The sequence below is a fragment of the Sander lucioperca genome, chromosome 13 (genome assembly GCF_008315115.2).
Source record: "Sander lucioperca isolate FBNREF2018 chromosome 13, SLUC_FBN_1.2, whole genome shotgun sequence".
Taxonomy (NCBI): Eukaryota; Metazoa; Chordata; class Actinopteri; order Perciformes; family Percidae; genus Sander; species Sander lucioperca.
Window position 1 is genome coordinate 33,423,874 of NC_050185.1, and position 20,503 is coordinate 33,444,376.

General features: G+C 40.1%; 1 protein-coding gene across 5 annotated transcripts in view; it reads right to left on the reverse strand.

The window, feature by feature from the left end:
- The window catches only part of clip2 (CAP-GLY domain containing linker protein 2), a 43,820-nt gene that overhangs the window by 6,450 nt on the left and 16,867 nt on the right, over positions 1–20,503 (reverse strand). For 2 of the 5 annotated variants that reach the window (XM_036008929.1, XM_036008930.1), the window contains exons 4-15: positions 18,552–18,676; positions 17,997–18,210; positions 15,040–15,237; positions 14,810–14,913; positions 13,382–13,442; positions 11,690–11,794; positions 9,140–9,190; positions 7,402–7,785; positions 6,319–6,894; positions 6,145–6,202; positions 5,141–5,224; positions 1,464–1,620 (exon numbers count right to left, since the gene is read on the reverse strand). In XM_036008929.1, coding sequence (XP_035864822.1) covers positions 1,464–1,620; positions 5,141–5,224; positions 6,145–6,202; positions 6,319–6,894; positions 7,402–7,785; positions 9,140–9,190; positions 11,690–11,794; positions 13,382–13,442; positions 14,810–14,913; positions 15,040–15,237; positions 17,997–18,210; positions 18,552–18,676 — 2,117 coding nt within the window. The remainder of the gene's footprint in view (positions 1–1,463; positions 1,621–5,140; positions 5,225–6,144; positions 6,203–6,318; positions 6,895–7,401; positions 7,786–9,139; positions 9,191–11,689; positions 11,795–13,381; positions 13,443–14,809; positions 14,914–15,039; positions 15,238–17,996; positions 18,211–18,551; positions 18,677–20,503) is intronic. The other 3 variants (XM_031307952.2, XM_031307951.2, XM_031307953.2) reach the window with 3 other exon arrangements.

Consider the following 20,503-nt stretch of genomic DNA (forward strand, 5'->3'; position numbering starts at 1 on the left):
GGGCTAAGCTCCTTTAACATATGCCCTTAGGTGCTGTATGTTCATCTGTGCAGCTCACAAATGACAGCATCATTTTCTTTTTTTTTATAAAAAATCTTTACGGCTAGATTTGTTTCTTTGTGCTGAAATTGTTAAAGCACCTTTTCAAGCTGCTCTATTCAATATTTTGTTCCCTCTCACAACACAGTAAAGGGGCTGTAGAACGTTTAAATAAGCAAGTGTTTGCTAGCAGGTTTGACATGTGAAGTTTATAAGGTGATAATATGCCAAAGTCGTGTTCACAGCTTGTTTCTGCTGCCCTCAAGTGGACAAAAAAGAAGAAAATGCAGGTTTAATAAAAGTTAAAAGGTTGTTTGATTTTTCATTATTAAAGAAATGTCCTCCACCTTACTAATAATGTATTCCTCCTTTTCCATCACTGTTGCCTCCAGGGCCCAAGACACACTTCTGACCATTACCAAACGTAGTCACCACAGCCTGTGTGCTCAGTAACAGACTTTTTTTCAGTGACATGCATAGTTACATTGGACTGTATTATTGTTTTCTTCTGAACATCATTATTTCTTCTACCTCACAACTTCTTCTACCGCACTAGTAATTGGCTTTCTTGAATAATCTTGTCAACTTCCAAAGATAAAAATGTGTAACAATGTTCCAAGTGGCAATGCACTAAAGTTTGTTTTGCTAAAAGGATGTCACAGACTGAAATAGCAGCAGGACCATTAAAGAAGCCAATGATGCTACCATCCGATAATACTAACTCAAAGGGCCACCACCCACTGAATTTCTCGATGGATGGTATATATTTTTATTGCATACAACATAATCGCTGCAGTGATGATGCACATGAAAATAGTCTGTTATAGCCAGAAGCACTTATTTTTAAGTGCCTTGTAGCATTTACAAATATCATACTATTAATACAATGAATAACATTAAAGATTATGTACTCGACATTAAGAACATTAGTATAGCGGCAAACAAATATTTATAAAAGTTTGTAGATCATGCCTAACGTGTGTCATGAGGGCAGAAGGAGATGTGTTATATCATTTAGCAGGACTGCATAGTAAATAGTAATTGCCTACATTTTTATAGTGCTTTTATTCACACACACACACACACACACACACACACACACACACACACACACACACACACACACACACACACACACAGCTGGATAAATGCTAAAAGAATGCTAAAAGATAAATGCTGTTTATGTTGATAGTAATGCAACTGGGTTTTATCCAGATAAAACATTACAAAATGAAATAGTGTCATTTAAATGAAATCCAATCCAATAATAATCAATACATTGCCTGTGGGCTCCAAGTATCTGTCAATTATCAAATTGATAATATGATGTATTTTTGTGCATCATCCCTGCACATGCAGAGATATCATTTTTCCCTGTAAGTGCTGAGGGAGATTATAAATTCAATACAGCCTTGTCTCCATACCTCTCTTTCTTCAGCAGCTCCTGGCTGATATTGACCAGCTGCCCCGAGGCATCATGGGACTTCTTGGTCATGGACTCCAGCTCTACCTCCACACGCATCTTCTCCTTGGCCAGGGCTTCGGCTTTCTTTTCTGCTGAGCGAACTTTGCCCTCCAGTGCTGGTGGAAGAGAAATAAGAACCAAATTTTCGCTGCGAATTTGATTTGAATTTTTATTCAGCATTTATAATGGGTGTATTATTATACTGTATAATGTAGTAACCGCATTTTTAAGTGTTTGTGTCTTCCAGCAACTCCTCCTACAGTTGTAATCGCATATGAAATATTACGTTTTTATGTGTTTTTATTTATTCTTATATTTATTAATGGAGTTCTTATTATCCAATTCAAACACTTCAATTGTCCTTGGGGGGCAATTTGGAGAGGCACGTAGAGTAATACAGTAACACAATAAAGGAAAAATGTAATACTTAAAAATGCAAGAATAAGCTGTACACAATATGATAATAATGATGATAATTATACTTCTTGATCAAGTATTTATCTATGCATAAATACTTCACTTGCCAATAAAAAAGAGCAAATCCATCCGCTGATAAAGGCTTAGAGTGCTGAAGGAACTCTAGGAAGGACCGTGAGTTATTATAATATATTATAGAGTTAAAAACGTGTGATCCGTGATCAAGATTAAACTTTGAAGCTCATCATGTCTTCATTAGTTTTGAACACGTTTTATATGTTTAGCCCACCTGTGAATGATTTGTACATCAGAATAAACAGTGAAATAATAACATCCGGATGTTTGAGCTTCACTGTGCAGAATAAAATGTAGAAATCAGGCTGTGAATTATATACATTATGAACAAACCCCTCTGTCACACCCGTCGCTATGGGCGGGCCATAGGGGGCCGGGCCCGCCCCCAAAAATGCTTGTGCCCCCCCCACTTGAGGCACAGATCTCTTAAAAAAATTACTTTCATTTTAATTTTATATTATCATAGTTGCTAAGTTTGTGTTGCATTAATGTTGCATTCTTTATCATTAAAACATTAAAAAATATAAAGAAACAATGGTGTGATTTTGTTTGATTGATGGGAATCTACACTGCAACAGCCTGTCACGGCCTTACTAAAAAGAAAGTTAGGCTACGCACGTGACGTAGCCTACATCAGTGTAGCCGCTCAACAGTTACCGTGCATTTTTAAAAGCTGAATGAGTTTTCGCTGGCTTACTTGCTTCAGTTCGTCAGGGATATCCGTAAGTGGTTGAAAAGTCAGAGTGGAAAGATACTTTGATGGGGAGGTTCTGCTCGTAGAAACGCCGCCTCCCGCTCTACTGACAGGAGGGACTGGAGAGAGGACAGCGCTGCCTCCACTCAAAGTCAAAAGGTTCAAAGTCTCTGTGCGTGTGTATGTATGTGCGTGTGTGTGTGTGTGTGTGTGTGTCTCATGGCAATGCATATCCCTCTGTTGACTGCTTTAAAATGCAATGTTTGAGAGATGCTTCTGGTGTTACATCTAATATGTTGTATAGTCAAGTGTTTTATGGATATTCATAACATTGCTTCTATGTAATGTGATGTGGGCTATAGGCTACCTGGTCATATTGCTGTTGGTTATGTTTAACTTGATGATTACGTGCTGCGCGAATAGAGTATACGATTATTATAAATATACGTACTGTAGGCTAATAATAACTGTGCCCTCCCATGCATTTCATATGCCCCCCTTAAGACTGAGGTCTGGCGACGGGTCTGCCCTCTGTAATAACCTTTAGAATATAGGTAGGAATGATACTGGAACGTTTGGTGTATGTAAGTGCTACTGAAGTGGAGATTTCTGGCTCAGAGTATGAGAACAAAACCTTTAAAGATATGGATTGTAACATTCCAAACATTTTAAATCTCAAAATTGCATGAAAAAGCGATGTTTCTGCGTGTGGTGTCTCGTCTTAAAAATGAGTGTGTGTAGGGAAATTTATTCAGTATAAAATATTGCACCGGTACTACTGGACACCAAATAGGTTTTTCAAAATAGGACTAATAAGTACCAACACATGTTGGAAATGTAAAACAGAGATGGGCACCTTTTTGTATCTCATTTGGGAATGCTCTATGGTCAAACCATGTTGGCATAACATACTGGAATTCTTAGGGACATGGGCAGGAGAAACCATGCCAGTATCTCCAAGACTATGCCTTTTGGGAGATGAAACAGAAACACCCACCCTAAAAAAAAAAAGCACATATTCAGTCCTGAAGGTTGGGATAGCTTCTGCTGCCAGAATTATATTGAGACACTGGAAATCACCCATAAACCCAACAATGCTGGAGTGGAAACTCCTCATGAGTCAGACAGCATCATATGAGGTTATGCTGGCTAGAATAAGGGGCAAAGAGCCTGGGACACTGGGGATTTAGGATTACTTTATGGTCCACCATTGGTCTCTAACTAGTAGCCTGAGTATGAGATTGTAACCAGATTTTGTTTTATGCCATATTTATTTAATTTACTGATATTTTGTTTGATTGTTTTATTTAACTAACACTACTGTACCTTTTGTCTACTCAGCTTCTACATTTTTCACATTCCTTGTGACCAGGATAACTTGTGCTTTGACTGAAATGTTATTTCACTATCTGACCTTCTCATCTTATTTGTCTTCTGTCAGCTGTACCGTATGAGCGGTTGTTTGTCATATTTGCAAATGAAAATTTAAATTACAAAAATGTACAAGCAGGATTTTGTGACATCACAACTGTTGTGTGGTCCAATATGTAACGTACAATGCGATATGGAAAGGTTCCAAATTAACACTAAAAAAATTAACTTATACACTAACACTTTTTCCAATTAGTATCTTGAAAGTATCACAATATTTAGGTGCCTACATGGACATTGAAATAGGTTTTGCTTGCATGTAATCATTGTCCTGTCCATACTGGCCATTAAGAGTTGCTCAATGGTGTTTTTTGCCCCCAACAGCTCCTTCCAGGCAGCGCTGCGACCGCTGCCTCCAAGGCACTCACATAACTGATGCTGGAAGCATGTTAGGAAGGGATCCCTAACTTGAACCATGCGGCTGAGGTTTACAGAATAGAATAATAAAACTATTCTTCACTTTGTGTCTCATATTGTTTAAATTATTCACAATCTATTCTTCAAAGTGTGTCAATTTGATTATCTTTTTTTGGGTCCTTTTGATGTGATGGAACTTTATGTTTTCAAAAGACAGCCGGTTGACAGATTTCTCTGCGATGTTCAAAGAATAGAACTGTGAAGATGAACACAATCCATTGCACAGTGAACTCAGCAGTCACTGCATATACAGGGCAACAATGATAGAATGACACTAATGAAGGCCATTATGTAAATATGACACAGATAACGAGTTTATATATACCAAAATATGTCATATTTTTTCCAAACCAAAACCCAAATTGGCTGATGAGGAAATGCTTTAGCCCATAGCAAACATTACCTGTTTACCGATGCCATTTCTCTACAGTCTACACAAAAATTACAGTTTTTCTTTGCACTGCTATTGCGTGTGAAAAGACATAAGGTTTCTTTTTTTCTTTTATGTATTTTTTGTCATGAAAAACCTTAGAGAAAAAGACATGAGAGCTTGGAAAAGGCCGCTGACTGCTCTTGGACATGCTCTGGAAGATAACATTTACCTCCCATCTGGGACTTGAGGACTTCAACCTGGGAAGTGAGAGTCGAGACCTCTTTTTCCCTTTTCAACAACTTCTCCATAGTTTCTGAACAAAAACAAAAACAACAGTAAGTGTCTTGCTTGGAGAATGCAATGTTCAAGTGCACTGACACAGGCTCTTGGGCTATTTAACAAAGTCGGTAAGGGGCATGCTGTAGGTTTAAAGTTACATATTATTTCCTAATGTTACTGCAGGATATCATAAAATCTTATGACAACATGATATGTGGTGGACAGAACTTCTTTTGGGCCGAGGAATTGTGATTTCAGTGGTGATTTCAGCCATTAGACCATGAACATTATGTTTGATTTATGAAATAGAGATTAAAGCTTGTGGAGTCTTTATTCCAAATGCTTTGGTTTCCCTTAAAAAAACAGTTGGGAAATACGGTTATATCCTAAAGCTTGGTGATGAACATGTTGTTTAATCCATACAAAATAAAACAGTGAAAACGAATTTGCTGTTTTAAAGGGGTTATGTACCAGACTATTTCCTGGCCAAGCACAGTAACTTCCTGGAATCAGAGCGGTTTGCCTGACAAATGAAACAAAAAGTAGTCCTTTACAGGTGCAGGTACATTAAGATAGGGTCAGGCTAGCTGTTTTCCCCTGTTTCTGGTCTTGTTTCTAAGCTAAGGTAACCTGTGGCCTTATATTGAACAGATGGATATGAAAGTGATACCGAATTTCACAAAATGCGCCAGAACGTGAATAACATACTTCTTAAAATGTCAAACTTTTCCTTCAAGGAAATCCAAGAAATAGTCCAGGCTCAAACAGAATAGTGCATTTCTTTCCATTCTTCACATGCATTATCATTATCATCAGAAACTATATGTAAAATCTATACTGAAAAGTAAAGTGGTTTTAATTCTTCTTCAACTTTTTTTCTTTTTTTTTTATATTATATGAATGGTTTGTTTTTATGAAATTGTACTTAGTATTAAAATAGATGGACAGTGATACCTTCGATATTCTGTTTCAGCTTCATCTTCTCATCTGAAATTTCATTATCTTCTATCACCTGGAAAAGGATAAAGTAAGTTAAGAGTTGGACTTAAAATCAAAGCAATGACAACATATCAATAATTGGTACTGGCTTTCTGATTTGTTACTTATCAGTTCTCCTCAGCCACTCACATTTGCATCATGGGATGTGTAGCGGTCTGATTGGATGGCCTGGAGCTGGTTCGCCGTCACCCTCAGCTTTTCCTCCAGCTTCTGGATCTCCTCTTGGCTCTCCGCCTGGGCCTTCTGCAGAGCCTGATAGTCTGTCATCTTCTTCTCTGACAGCTCCAGTCTCTCTCTCAGCTCCTCTGTGCTTTGGTCCTGCTCCGTCTGAAGCTTCTCCACTTCCGCCAGCCGCTGCTCCGCCTTCTGTAGCTTCTCGGTAGCCTCCTCCAGGGCCTGCTTGCCGCCTTTGGTGTGTACCTCGGCCCTCCACGTCTGGCTGCCCTCAGCCAGCTGGTCTTTGGCCTCCTGAAGACGAGTGCAGAGGTCTTCGCGTTCCATGGTCAGAATGGCGGCTTCGATCTTGTGTTTGGCCTTGAGATTCTCCATCTCCAGCTGGTGCTCCGTCTTCAGGCTCTCTAGAGCGGCTCTCAGCTCCTGGGCGTCCTGCTCCGTGCCTGCTGGAGTAGGACGATCACCACTCAATGAGGCCTTCAGTTCCTCCAAGGAACGCTGGTGGTCAATTACTAAACTGTCAAATTTAACCTGCAGAGGGGAAGTGAGAAGAATTATTATATTATACTGGTTGTAGTATTTGGGAAACCATTCATTCAATTATTGTTATCCTTGCTTTTCAAGTTTGCTATGCTTTTCCGCAAATTTTGTTGGAAACACTGAAACTTCACAATGCTCACAGACTATTTCAGCATGGAAATCATCAAATTTGAACAGATTCATCAAAACGTATTGCTCTAATAACATTACGTATATAGTGCCACCTCGTCGTTTTTATTTATCTTGATTGTTATATTTTACTATTTCAATTTTCTATTTCTGTCATACTGAGAGCTGCTAAACTGTGTTTTGTTGTTGAAAACAATGACAACAAAGATCTATTCTATTCTCTCTGCCTTTAAACCTCTTACCAGTTCAGCATACTGTACATACTTTCATGACTGAGTGATTCACGGAGCTCCACTGAAGTGACCCTACTGCTCTTGCTAAAGTTATTTGAACAGTTTGCATTGGGTTAAAACAAATATAACAGAATACCTTCCAGGTGTCCATCATTTCCATGTTTTCCTTGTTGGCCTGCTGGACTTTCTGCTTCATCCTACTGACCTCCTGGCTCTTGTCCTCCACCACTGCCTTCAGCGAGTCTATCTCCTGCTGGCTCGCTGCTAATGCTGCCTCGTACTTCTCTTTAAGCTCGCTGCTCTCCTTGTGGTGCTCGCGGCCCGCCAACACCAGCTGCGTGCGAAGGGCGAGGGCCTCCGGCTGGGTGTCGGACCCCGGGGCGTCGTCGCTGTCGGTGGCTTGCTGCGAGCTTGTGTCAGATCCTCGGAGTTTGGCCTGGAGGTTCTCCATCTCAGCCCTCCTGAGGCTGAGCTCCTCCTCCAGCAGCATGATACGACTATGCTCTTCAACTGTGGTTTGCTGAAAGAGAAATAAAACAACATCCATCACTGCTACTGAAAGTTTTCTTTTCTGGTGATTACCATAGCAGAAAGATGTCAGCCTTTCAAAAGAATGACATTATGAAGTTAACAGGTGACTCTGCAACTGAACAATGTCATTCCAAAGAAAAGGGGACACCGACTTTGAGAGCAGAAATCAGAGGGAGACCCCTGAAGACCCCTTGCAAGGATTAGAGACAGTCAAGTGCATTCCAGTGAATATAAGGTACAAATAAATAACATTAAGCATGTGGACAGTGACAAACATTTTGGCTCCTTGGTGTACTCTTTAGATACAAGATGATACAAAGACTGACTGTACTCCTAGTACCCAGATTTCAGAGTGCACTTCAGTGTTTAATGTGTTTTAAATCAGAAACACGTAACCCCCCTAAAACTACAAACTGTCCATTTTTACTTTTTCGGTTTGTACGTGTTTATTTGTGACCATTAGAGGAGCTGGTAGGCGCCCAGAAAACCGATTTGTTTGGGACAGGACTGCTTCTGGTGTGAGAGACACAACGAAGTCGCTGTCCAGCTCAGAGCATTGGAGCCGACAGCTGTATAATGCACAGGATGATGGGTATTGTCCACTCTTGCAACGTGAATGTAACAGAGGCACTCAATGTTATCTATGATCTTTGTGACAGTTCACTTACCACGTTCCGCTTGGGGGGGGGGGTTGCATTTCCCAAACAGATTAAAAAGTCCAAACAAACTATTATCCTCATTTTATGATACTGCTGTCCCATATTAAAGTTGGCAGCCGATCATTCGTTGTATCATTTTCACCCAAAGACATAAAACCAAGGAGCCAAGGGGTCAATGTGTCAATGTCCAAATATTTGTCAAGCTCACTGTATATGCAAAGAAGTGGAAGATGAGAGGAGAGCACAGCCATTCTCTGACCATCTAGAAGCAGCCAAGCAAATATAATAAAGCCAGCAGCAAACCTCCACACAGTGACACCGCATACACACAACTGCAAACATCCTCCACACACTTAACACCCAAGAAAAAAATAAAATAAAAAAGGAGATTAAGAAAGAGGACCTGCTGCACAGTGCACGGATGTTAATTTCAACCATCTGGGAAAAACAATCTACCAGACATCAGAGTGACTAGTTGATTCATATCAAAGAAGTTGCCTGAATAGCATTCAGATTATGGCACATCACACAGGAGTAGAAGAGTAAAAAAGAGAATATGCCAGGTTAATGTCCTTGATAGCATCGGACGTCGATGTCAGCATCTGATGTCAATTTGAAGTCAAGAATTGAGATAGCTCAGCAGCGGATCAAAGCCAAAACAAGTTCAAATTTTTTTTTTTTCACCTTGGTTCTCTTACCCAACCTCAAGGATACTGCGTCATGAGAGCATCTTCCCTGTTGGCAGAAGCAGACCTTACTGCATATAGAAATGTAGCGTTTTGAAAGAGTTTTGTTATCTTTTGATGCCTGAAAATCGAAAGCACAAGCTTTTTTGATTTGTGATACCACTGTTGTCTATTATTGAAGAGGCTTTCTCTCTGAAGTTCAGCGCTGCATGTCAAAGTGGTGTACACACTCAACCAGTGATATAAATGGGCACTGCCAAAACGATTTGTCTTGAAACATTCATCTAAGAATCAGTGAAGAATCCCATTAACAATTTAGCCATTTCTCATGTGTTGCTAATTATGTAACTACTCAAAACATTAGTATGGAGCTTCATCCACTAAATTCCCCAGAGCTAAAATGGAAGTACGTCATAAATGTCACATCCCGGCATCTCAAAAATGCAGCTGGCAACTGATCTGAAAGCCACCCTTTAAATAAAAAAGATAAATCGCAATTTAAAAAAACATGAACAGCAGCTACTGCAACAGAAGACGTGTGTGTGTGAAGCTGAAGCAGCTGACGGATGTCTCAGGGGAAGCTCTGGGTCAACAGTGAGGAGCATGGTCAATGCGATTCATGATATGATAGTGTAGGAATGAAGGAGAAGACGGATGAAGTCAGTCTGCATATATGTCTATGTGATAATGTAATATTATATAAGGTACATAAACATACAAACATAATCTGTGGCACGTTGGATATCTGGACTCACTACTGACATTCAGGCTTTTTTTCTGACTTTGTTTAGTCTTTGTTTGATTACTTTGTAAAAGAATATATATATATATATATATATATATATATATATATATATATATATATATATATATATATATATATATATATATATATATATAAAAAAAACATACCAACATACAATCACCGGCCACTTTGTCAGGTACACCTTGCTAGTACTGGGTCGGAACTCCCCTTTTGCCTTCAGAACTGCCTTAATTCTTGGTGTCATAGATTCAACGAGGTGCTGGAAACATTCCTTAGAGATTGGTCCATGTTGACATTATAGCATCACGCAGTTGCTGCAGATTTGTCGGCTGCACATTCACGATGCGAATCTCCCGCTCCACTGCATCCCAAAGGTGCTCTATTGGATTGATATCTGGTGACTGTGAAGGCCATTTGAGTGCAGTGAACTCATCGCCATATTTAAGAAAAACAGTTTGAGATGATTCAAGCTTTGTGACACAGTGCTTTATACTGCGGGAAGTAGCCATTAGAAGATGGGTACACTGTGGTCACAAAGGGATGGGCATCAATCAATTGGTACTAAGGGGCCCAAAGTGTGCCAAGTATCCCCAACACCATTACAACACCACCAGCCTGAACTTTTGATAAAAGGCAGGATGGATCCATGCTTTCATGTTGTTACGCCAAATGTTTACGTCAAATTCTGACCTTAAAATCTGAATGTGGCAGCAGAAATCGAGACTCATCTTTTTAAAGATTATTTTTTGGGGCTTTTCCCTTTATTTGAAAGTGGCTAGACATGAAAGGGGGAAAGAGAGGGGGGATGACACGCAGCAAAGGGCAGCAGGTCGGATTCGAACCCTGCACCGCTGCAGGACTCGGCCAACATGGGGCGAACGCTCTTACTGGATGAGCTAGACGCCGCCCTGAAATCGAGACTCATCTGACCAGGCAACATTTTTCCAATCTTTTGTTGTCCAATTTTGGAGAGCCTGTGCCAAATGTAGCCTCCGTTTCCCTGTTCTTTGCTGACAGGAGTTTAACCCGGTGTGGTCTTCTGCGGCTGTAGCCCATCGGCTTCAAAGATCAGCGTTCAGAGATTCTCTTCTGCATACCGCGGTTGTAACAACTAATTACTGTTGCCTTTCTATCAGCTCGAAGCAGTCTGGCCATTCTCCTCTGACCTCTGCCATCAACTAGGCATATTGGCCCGAGACCTGCTGCTCCCTGGATGTTTTCTCTTCTTCGGACCATTCTCTGTAAGCCCTAGAGATTGTTGCGCGTAAAAATCCCAATCGATCAGCAGTTTCTGATGCTTGGTTTAAACTTCCTCATGACCAAGTACACTACATGCCTCTTCCAAAAAAAAAAAGAAAAGAGATTTCCCCTTACCGGATCATCATCATCAAGTATATCTTAATCTTAATTGACTTGCTGCCACATGATTGGCTAATTAAACATTTGCGTTAAGGAGCAATTCAACCAGTGTACCTAATAAAGTGGGCGATTCGTATATCAGACATACTTTAAAAGAAAAGGCTGGAAATGTTCTGTATTTTTATATTATTTCAGCAAATCATACAAAAAATAACAGTAGTGATCTTTTTTATAGTATGTGTATTGATTTGAAATTATTATTCATATATCTGTGGTTTGATTCGATGTAAATTTGGACACCAAAGACAGGTGGAGTATGACTTGTATGACCTGTGCAGTTTATGAGTTGTGTTACTATCAACAAAGAAGCAAACAGGTGCAGAAGCACACAGGCTACAGGCAGAGGGCTCGTGCTTTTTTTACCCTCCTCTTCTCTAAGTCTTTCTGAAGCACCTCTGCTCTCGACTTTTCGAGGAGCAGGCTCTGCTCAAGCTGACGGATATGGGCACGTTCCATTTTCCTCTGAGTCTACAGAAAGAAACAAAGAGAAAGACAGGAAGGAACAAAAGACTGATAGAAAAGAAGAAAACGAAGAAAAGACTCCAAGGGAAAGAGACCCATACAGATCCAAGGGGAATGATAGAGACTCTGAAAAGAGTTGATCGTATGATGAGGAGAGTCGACGAGGAGAGGCTGGAGATTGAGGTCAGTTAAACTTTAGGCTCTGAGGTGAAGTTCATTTTGCATGTAAGATGTTATTTTTTTTGTATTTTGTACTTGCTCATTTGTGTTAATGTTCCTTAAAAAAAAACTCAATAAAAACTTAAATAACAAAAAAACACATCAATGAGCCACACTGTTGTTCTTTCAACTACATGACTATGTGCAGTGTAGTTTATATTGATTCAAACCCACATACACCATCCTGCTGCTGTACATACTCCTTACAGCACAAAATGTGTATTAATCCACGGCTGAAAATAGTCCCCAATAAATGCCCGATTTACTCCTGTTTGAGTCACGTTGTTGCTAAAAAAAAAAAACTACAGTGCTCTGCTTCTCTATAATATAATTTATGCTTTTTTTTAATTTAAAGTATATATTTGTAACCATTTTTTCAAAGATTTTAGTCTTTGATAGGAACCTTGCAAGCTTGAGGTTGAGTGCTACAGACAAGGTAGGGAAGTCAGAAAGCGTTGTCTTTTTCTGCGACTTGTTTACAAAAAATAAATTATAAAAACATCACTAGTCTAATCCGTTATCAGTCCAGCCTACTGTGCTTTATCCACATCCTTGTTTAAAAGATGGCTTCCATGCAGTGTTGGAACATTTTGCTCTATTGTAAAGAAGGCAAAAGTTGTAGTTATAGTAAAGTTTTAAAAAAAAATCATCTGTATTCTCAAATAGTCTCTAGCCTTTTTTTCTAAAGAAATGTAGAATACTTGACTGCGCAATGACAAATGTGTTTCTCGGTGTATATATTATATATTTGGAGGCTAAATGCAGGGAAAGCCAAGAGCATATTTGAAGTGAAAAAATTCCATTCACCTTACATTCAGGCTCTTTCTCAAGGGACATACAGGAGAGAGGACAGATAGCTGTACCTTATCTAATGGATTTCAGACTTCAGCTCCACATAACTTAAAATGAGGTGCAAGTAACACCTTCATTGAAGTCAGCTATTTATTCGTGGTTTTTAAATCCTCACATTTTTTTTGCTTGACTTTTGCCCCCAAAACATGCTGCCACTGAAAACCACTGCTCTCCTTTCATGAAAATATCTGTATTGCTGGGGTAAGCATAGTGACTGGGGAAGCTGTCAATCAACAGTTGAGAGGGGTTCAGGTCCAGATCATCCTCTCATGAAACCAATTTAAAATGGGGTTTTTTATGTGGTCTACAGAAAATATTGAGGTGCACACATTTGCTTTTGTGCATCCAAGCCATCCTCCCAAAGACATTATCATCTTTACTGGATGTTTGAACCCCTTATACGTCTTTCTTTTACCTTCTCAGGTCCCACGATATTAAAGGATACACTGTATTTTAGCATGAGGAAGCACATATATTCCATGATTGATACAGTTTATAGGTATAAATAAAGCTGATAAATACCTCCAGGTCTCCCTTGGTGATGGATTCCTCCTCTACTCTGAACTGGAGGTCCTCCACTTTCCTGTTAAACAAAAAAGTTGTGCGAGATGTGGCACAGAGGATGAAAACGTCAAAGCATCATGGACTGTTAAATCACTAAGAATAATAAGACTGTGTGTAAACATGGTCACATACATCTATTTCTAAACCTCACATTTCACACTGTCTTGTGATCCGTCTGTTTTTGTAGAAATCACAACTTTTGTCCCAACAGTCATGAGAGAAAACGTAACTGTCGGCATTAACCGTATCTGCTTCTTTGCTTTTTTAGCGAGAGCGAGATTAGAAGATGGATAAATCAGTTCTGTGCGTTAAGTATGGAGCTGAAGCAAAGACTGTTTTTTGGCTCTATCATAAGTGAAAAAACAAACCCACCAATAACTCTATAACTGTCTCGTTTACACAACGGGTCTCATTTGTTTAATCCGTACACAAACAGAAACGTAAAAACCCGACAATTTATCCATCCACCTAGTACTTCTGTGTAGCCTCGCTGGGTATTGCACATGTCAAGATATGTGTTCATTAATTAGCTTTAGATGTGTTGCTTGGCTTTTTTTCACTGTGGACAGAGCCCCGACTGGCTGTTTTCCCCTGTTTCCAGTTTGTATGCTAAGCTAGGCTAACCATGTCCTTACTCCAGCTCTGTACATAATGCACCCACATGAGATTCATACCAATCTTCTAATCTCCCTCAGAAAGAATACAAATACGTTTATTTCCCAAGATGTTGAACTATTTCTTTACAGGAATATTCCAACCCCAAAATGATCATTTGTTTATTTATTCCTCACCCTGTGAATTCTTTGAGAAAACTTTGTTTTTGTCACATGCCTCAATGGTGAATAAAAAAATCCCAATACGGAGAACATTCTTGTTAAATTGAAGTAACAGGGGGCCATGTTTAACAACAGCGAAACTATCAAAACATCCGTTTACAAATTCTCAAACAACTCGTGCAGTATAATCCAAATCTCGTTTATCCAGTCGTATGCTCAGTACTTCCCAGACACGTGCGTTTTCTTATGCACAGACACAAGTTGATATGCAAATGATCATTTTGGGGATGAAGTATTCCTTTAAGAGACATTCTATAGAAACTACAGTGGAATTAATTCATGAAATAAGTCTAAAGAGAGATCAACATTTCAGACAAAATGTTTTGTTTTCAAATAATGATAATGTAAAAATGTGATGATGCGTAAAACCAAGTTTGAAGTACAAGATGAGAGGAACAAAAGTAAAATTCAATGTACGATGATTTGAAATGATATTTTTGTAAAGGCCTGTGGACACTTCAACATATAACACAGAACAATGACTCGCATTTAGATTTATGTACCAGCACTGTTGCATGAGAGAGTGAAAGTAGCACAACTCTGTCATTACCTTTTCTCTTCTTCGAGCTGATTGGACAGTTCCAGTTTATCTTTCTGTGTGCTGGCCAACATGGCTTTGATTTGCTGGAGGGTGCTCTCATTCTCCGTTACATACTGTGGATAGTAAGAAGGAAGGCATTTATGAGACCTACAACAGATTTATTGTTACATAAGGTATTGGGCGGACTGGTGTATCCCGAACACAACAACAGTAATGCAGAAATGTATAATATTGGGTACCTGCATGTGCTGCACCTTGAGGACGCTAAGCTCCTTCTCCACCTCACAGATGTGGCTGGTGGCTTTGGCCATGTCGGCTCGCTCCTGGTCCCTCTCGGCCAGCAGCTGCTCGATGTGCTGCTGCTTCTCCTTCAGGGCTTCCTGGAGCGCGGTGGTGCCCGAGATCTTACGGGCGTAGCGCGAAGATGTCTCAGTCAGCTGAAAAACAAAAAGGACATAAAACATTAAGAAAGTTGAGCAGAATGAAGGGTGTGCAGGAAAGAAAAGAATGCAAGGGAACAGCGAGGAAGTGGGAAGAGAGGTTGGACGAAAGGTTTAAAAATGTAGGGAAGTGTGGAGAGACAGGGGCAATCAAAGTGCTAGGAGAGAAAATAATGAGGTAGGAATGAGTACGGATTCCCTCAGAACACATCTGGTTGAGATCGAAATATCTATTTCTCTTACTGTACATCAACCTTTCTTCTTTCACTGAGCTCATATAATATAGTTATTTAATGATCACGGGAAAGCAGCTATTCTTTGATCTCGACGTAATATGCTTTGCTTCCTTGGGATCTCTATTTAATATTTCATTATTACGTGAAAACATCTAGTCAAAACCAGTTTCATGACTTACAACATGATCATGGAAAAAATGACTTAGTAAACCTGACATAACGACTGCTTTCATGTAATCACAGGTTAATTATTTCACGATTATGAAAAGGCAAAGCTTGTTATCCCTAAGAAGAAAAAAAATTACAAATACCCAGCCTTCTGTATATCTAGCCTTCTCATCCTGACAAGAGTAAGATCTTGTGTAAAACTGAAGTGAACTTAGACATAAACATTGTAAACTTTTTCTTTTTTTTTTAAGATTATGTTTTGGGCATTTTTAGTCCTTTATTTGACAGGACAGATGAAGACATGAAAGGGGAGAGAGAGGGGGAATGACATGCAGCAAAGGGCCGCAGGTCGGAGTTAAACCCGAGCCCGCTGCGTCGAGGAGTGAACCTCTACATATGGGCGCCCGCTCTACCAACTGAGCTATCTGGGCGCCCGACCATTTTAAACTTTTTAAACTATTTTCTAACAGACTGTTCTAATGAAGTGGCGTATGTATGACACGCCAATTGGTATGGCGTTATTGGCGTGTTATGAAGACGCACACTCGCTTTTTAGCGTGTTTATCAACGCCGTTTGTCCTCCACTGACATACATTACCTTGCGTTCGCGTGTGAATTGACGCCGTAGCGAGTAGTATGAAAGGGCGAAAATCCGCGTAGGGAGGTTGGTCGGGGTGGAAGATGGGTAAAACACAGGACTTTCACCCAGGAGATTGGGGATTGCGTCCCGTGTGTGATGTTTCCTTCGTTTTCTGCGTGTGTTGTTTCCTTACCACGTTTTTCTTTTCCTAAACCCAACCCAGTTCTTCTTTACCTAATTCCAACCGGTTTTTCTTTTACCCCCACGTGTGACGTTAAAACCAACCGTAGCCTCGCGATAACACGTAGCCTCGCGATAACACGCCACGTGGCTTTAGAAAGTGGCGTGTATGTTTACGCTGTGATACAGTAGACTGCCGTCTGCTGTATACAGCGTAGATATACACGCGGATAGCTAAAAGTGTGTACAGATAACACGCCACTTGGCTTTAGGAAAGTGGCGTGTATGTTTACACGAAGTCATGATGTCATGTTGTTTCTGAAATATTAAGTCCTGAAAGATGCAACATTTCCTTTGACCACTAGAGTGTGCTCTTTGAAAGGATTCCTGCCTGAAATCAGTTCAATTCAGTAGCCTTTCGTTTAGAACAGAATAATAATGATAATGGAGTTTTCTTCAACAAGGACATTCTAGTTGAAAACCAAAGTAGTTGTTAATGATACTATATTGTACATAAAATCATTAACATGTCACAAATAACCCTGCATTCTTTTGTCTGCAGCATTTCTGATACAGAAACATTGAAGACCCTAACAGCTGAAATGTCAAATACATGGTTACTGGATGTTGCAAAGGTCATGAATTCTTGCTTTTGTGTGGACACATCTATTATGTACTACAGCAACGACTGCAGAAAAAGTCATGTATACTTTTATGGATGTTATGAATATTTCACTGCCAATAATGCAGCGACTGACTGAGGTTTTAACACTGCGTTCATGTGTGGTATAAGAAGTTTCTGTAGGGACAGAGCATACTTTCCTAACATTTAACAACATGAACGTGGTACACCAAAGATCTTTATAAATAACAGTGAATAGTTTGTGCAGGGTGATCAGCTTGACAATTCAGAATGGCTGCTTGCAGCGCCGTCTGACACTGGTGCCAACAATTAAGTAAAGTAAAGGCAAGGGTTCTCCATCCAAGATCTGGCTTGCAACCAGAAGCTGAAATCAATGTGAGATACCCTGATGTTCCATTCATTTTAGTTTGTTGCCAACCATTCCTGAGGTTATTAGTCTTAAAAGACACTGACAGGCGATTTCACAAAAGGATTGCGTGGCTTTTGCGGCCGCTAAACCTGCACAAATAAGACAAAAATAAACTATCTCTATCTGGTACGGAAATTCTCAAATCACAGGTCCCTGCAGAAATTAGTGGAAACTGCGGAAAGGTGTCTTTCTCCCTACCATAGCTGACATCTACCTCAATTTCACTGAAATGCTATGGTATTGTGCCTTGTAACTCTGTATTGAAATTTTGTAAACTGTAGTTTACTTACTCACCTATTTACTTTAAAGGAATACTTTCTACTATAATACTATCTGCTTTATTGGAGAGAGTTAGATGAGAAGATTGACACCACTCTAATGTCTGACAGTGGTATCACTCTTCTCATCTAACTCTCTGCAAGAAAGCGAGTAAGTGTAATTCCCAAACTGTCGAACAATTCCTTTAAGCAGCAACATTACACTGTATGAACAGCCCCTTTTCTCTCAGTATGTATTTGAGGCACACTGCCGTCATCTTACCAGCCCAGTTCGGCTCGGTCGTCCACCCACGGAGGAGGCCACCGAGCTGACTGAACTGATGGAGGAGCTGCTGGGGCTGTGGGCCAGAGAGGAAACCCCCATGGCCATCCGCTTGCTCTTCTTAGCCTTGGCCGGGCTGGTGGAAGGGAAGCCGATGCGAATCACCTTGTGGATCGGAGCAAACAGGCCAAACTTGTGAAGACACTGAAAGTACCTGCAGGGAGAGGGGCATGAGGTTAGGGATTTTGTATTAATGCTATTTAAAACATTTTCCATTACTGGAGGTGAGCAAATGCAAACCCTACATTTAATAAATGTGATAAATATGAAGCATAAAAAATGCCAGACCAACAGTGCAGACCAGCTCTGGGCTAACGGGTCAGACAGTGTAATTTCATGGACAAACAGATGATAGAACAAAGAACAAACAACTGAACAGATGGCGCCACAGTCTTCCCCTCAATGTCCCTTTAGGGGAAAAAGCAAAGGAATTTGGGGAGCTTGATGCATACATAATGTGTGTGTGTGTGTGTGTGTGTGTGTGTGTGTGTCTACCTTGTACCAGCCACTGCACCATCATTCTTCCCCAGGGGCTCATCCAGCTCGACCCCACACCATTCACCCTTGGCGAAGTCTGTCTCTCCCATGTAGCGTATGACTCCCATCTTAGAGCCTCCCACCTACAACAGAGTAAAAGGTCTTTCAATTATAAAAACAACATGCAGAAAGAAAGAAGTTCAGGAAGTGATTGTAGAAGAATTACCATTGCTGGTTATTACTTGTCTTAATAAACCTTAATATAGTTTATTTAGTTGGAATAAACAAAGAGTTTGTCATTTTGTTAAATGCACTTCTTCGCTTTCTGGAGAAGAGATGAGCTCAACATCACTTTAATATCTGTATGGTAGTCTATATCCATGACGTTCTAGTTCCGGGATTGCTCCGTTGCCGCCGGAAATTCCGCCGTATGTCCTTCTTTTTGGCCGGAGGTCCGTTACCTTCCCTTTTGTTTGTGTTGGAATTTTCCGGAACTCCGGTCGATTTAGATCTCTGCAGGGTAAATCCAGACAGCTAGCTAGACTATCTGTCCAATCTGAGTTTTCTCTCGCACGACAAAAACAACTTTTGAACGTAAACATGTTCCACCAAAACAAGTTCCTTCCCGACACTATTTTGCAGCGGCATCGTGGCTCCGTGCGACGATTGTGATTGGTTTAAAGCCATGCCAATAAACCAAAGCACGTTTTTTTCTCCTATCCCGGAATGCTGTGTGGACTAGCAATGCGAAGACAATGGAAGGTCTGGCAATGCGAGACTATCTGTATAGTTAACATGAAACTACAGCTAGCAGCCGGTTAGCTTAGCTTGTCTTAGCTTAGCACAAAAACTGGAAACAGGGGGTAACAGCTAGCCTGTTACTGCTCCCATCTAAGATATAGTCCAGCACACAACCCCCAATAAAACCTCCTTTTTGCACATTAGTTTTTGTGTTGGTATTTGTTAACATTCGACAAAGGCAAGCTCGTTGTCTCCGTTTCCAGTATTTGTGCTAAGCTAAGATAACCAGCTGGTGCCTGTAGCCTTATATTTAACCGAGAGATATGAGAATGATGTTGATCCTCTCATCTAACTCTCCCCCCAAAATGTTAGAGCATAGCATACTATTTCTCCAGGGCTGTGTATGAAATCACTACCTCGTTCATTTCTCCCAGTATAATACACACTCAGTATACAGACGCAATAAATGACATTTCAGACACTTGTGCTGCCCTACAAAGGCAGAGAGCAGTAACTACAGATAAAAAGTTTAAGTTGTAATGCCTTAACTTTTTAGGTTTTAAGAAATGTGAACTATGACTGAAGGGGAAATCATTTTCCCTTGGTGACATATCTAGGGTGCCACATAGCCACATCTTACAGCACTGTGCTTCCCAGTCAGGAACACTGGTTTCCTGTTAGTTAGAAATCCACGCCCACTGGCCCTGGGGTCAGCCAACATGCAAAACTGACTAGTACAGCTGCTGAATGTCTTTCACACATGGTGACCACATGTATGAGACACAAAAGCTCATTGACATGTACAAACATCCCACTGGTCACAATATCCTTAAATGTCTAAGAGAAACATCTATTATAACAGAAATACAATACCAATCCAAGGACATCACACTACAGCCAGAACAAATAAGCTTTAATTACATTTGACTTCACTGATCACTTGTTCAAATTGTGTTTTCCTCCAAACAACATTGTGTCCTTCTTTGTTTCATTTTTTTTTTGTCTTGTTTCATCCGATCAATTTCCAAAAAATTATTTTCCAAAAAAATATAAAATTTACAATTACATAACAATAAAAAGCCGCAAAACTTCACACTTGAAAATCGCGGGCCACTTGCTGACTTATCATTAAAGCTCTACTTTTATCACCAGCATCTCTACCTGTAACAGGGTGTTCTCTAATTACATGACTGTAATCCCGTTCTCTGGCAGCAGTCAAATTAATATGC